Source organism: Cariama cristata, unplaced genomic scaffold, assembly GCF_000690535.1.
Source record: "Cariama cristata isolate BGI_N322 unplaced genomic scaffold, ASM69053v1 scaffold22311, whole genome shotgun sequence".
Taxonomy (NCBI): domain Eukaryota; kingdom Metazoa; phylum Chordata; class Aves; order Cariamiformes; family Cariamidae; genus Cariama; species Cariama cristata.
Window position 1 is genome coordinate 1 of NW_009601283.1, and position 2,142 is coordinate 2,142.

The 2,142-nt window shown below is 41.7% G+C and overlaps 1 protein-coding gene across 1 annotated transcript; it reads left to right on the top strand.

Moving 5' to 3' along the window:
* Window positions 1–187: 187 nt before the first annotated feature.
* On the top strand, window positions 188–1,816 carry ICT1 (immature colon carcinoma transcript 1; the record flags this gene model as incomplete). The annotated part of the gene is made up of 4 exons (XM_009710406.1): window positions 188–298; window positions 957–1,039; window positions 1,141–1,310; window positions 1,610–1,816. Coding segments are annotated over 4 exons (449 nt in total), but the record flags the coding sequence as incomplete, so codon positions are not given.
* Between the last annotated feature and the right edge of the window lie 326 nt (window positions 1,817–2,142).

A 2,142-nucleotide genomic window follows, 5' to 3' on the forward strand; every position in this document is an offset into this window, starting at 1 on the left:
GGACCTGGGCCGAGGTGCTCGGCGGGGCCTGCCCCGGGTTAAGTGCCCGGAGGTGGGTTAGGCTCCAGACTACGGAGTCCGTGCTCAACGCACAGAGCTGAGCTCGGACTGAAAGCACCACCGAGTCACAGGGATCCTTCGGGCCTGCGTGCCGCAGCCTGGACCGTCCCTGTTCCCTCCTGCAAAGCCAGCTGGGGACGTGTCTGGGGGTCAGCACGCTCCTGCGCTTCTCTTCCAGCTCGCCTGACCGTGTCCTACAGCCGGAGCAGCGGTCCTGGCGGGCAGCACGTTAATAAAGGTGAGCGAGAGGTTCGTCCACTTTGAAGGAAAAAAAAAAATAAATCAGCCTTCAGTCGTTTCTCTATACTTTCTGCTAAAATATTGAGCGCTTGAAGTTAAAGAGCATCTTTGTGCTGTCTGATGCTAATTTTTCATTATCATTACCCTGCATTTTAACACAACTTCTAATGGTGCTCGAGACCGGTGCTGATATATTTGATTCTCCTCGAAACACTCTTATTGGGGTCATTGCTGCTGCACACGCCACGTGAAACACCACCTCTATCTAATCTGTTTTCATTGATCAAACACACAGCAAGCCAACTGGATTCTGAAACTTCACAGTGCAGTAAATTCTCAGCTTAATTCAAATAAACTAAAAATACTTCCTCTTCTGCCATTGCCATTAAAAATAAGGTAGTTAAGTGGCTGGCAATAGCAATAAATCTTGTAGCGCCTAGAAAGACAAATACCATGACAGAGTCTCCATAAAAATTTAGAGTTTGTCTTGTAGAGTGGTATGTGAAAATATAGCAAGAAAAAAATGTGATCTTTCAGGAAATTAATACTGGAATCATCCTGTGTTCAAAGCCAGCAGTGAACAGGCTGAATTATCTCATGAAACTTAGGAAGGCAAGCCATTACATTGAAAAAAAAGATCCTATTTTTCTTCCCAGTGAATACCAAGGCAGAAATTCGATTCCACCTGGCATCAGCAGACTGGATTCCAGAAGATGCGAGACAAAAAATGGCATCGATGGTAACTACCCTCCCCTTTCCATCCACAGTTTAAATGTCACACTTTCAGAGTGACAAGTCTAACAAGGTTTCAGTGATCACATCTCATTTTCCCCTCTTTAGCACAGGAATAAGATAAACCGAGCTGGCGAGCTGATTGTGACCTCTGAAGAGAGTCGCTACCAAATGAGGAATCTGGCGATTTGTTTAGAAAAAATCAGAACCATGGTCGCAGAGGCAACTGAGAAGCCCAAGGTGGTATCTAAGGAGACAACACAGAAACTCATAGAGAGGTATATTTATTGCAGTGGCCTTTATTTGAGATGGATTCAGATTATTATGTTACATGATTTAGTTTTCAGCATCTTTAAACAGTCTTCTTCGTACTCATTTGGATTTCCTTTTTAAAGAAAAAAATCGCTGGTCCATGAGGTTTTAACTGCTTTCCTGGGTAGTATCCCAAGAACATAGACTTTTTTTTTTCTATCTGTGGACACTTGTCGGCTCATCAAATCTACATTATAACTGTGCTCAAAGTTGAATATTTAAATGTTTTCTTTGTACACTAAAGGATCTTTTCATTTTGTTTTAGGGTGGAAAAAATGAACCGTGAACGACTGCGACAGAAAAAGATACACTCAAATATAAAACAGAGCAGGAAAGCAGACTTTGACTGAGAACAGCGGAGACTGAAGTCCTTGGCATACTGTCTTTTTAAAGAAATGGCATTGGCAGCTGTAGATGATGCTAAACTCACGAGCTGTATTCAATAAAAATGGTCTAAAAGTGTAAATAAAAATATTTAATATCTCCTTTTGAACCTAATGGTACACTGTGACAGCCTGTCAGTCGTTTTGCAGAAAAATTATTGTTCACGTTTGAGAGAAACTAAAAATTCAGATTTTCGTCAGCTACTTTTTAAAATTCTTTGTGTCTTTCATCCAGCCTTCTGGTCTCTGAGAGCACCCTGTGCTGCTGAACACAAAAGCAGCAATAGATTTGGGAGGGGGAAGGGAAGAGCAAAAGCAGTCTTAACTACATAACTAAATAGCAAATAGAGTATTCATTGTTCCCAGCACTTCCCTTCTATTTTAGTTGAATTTTTTTCCTAAGCAAAAAAAAAAG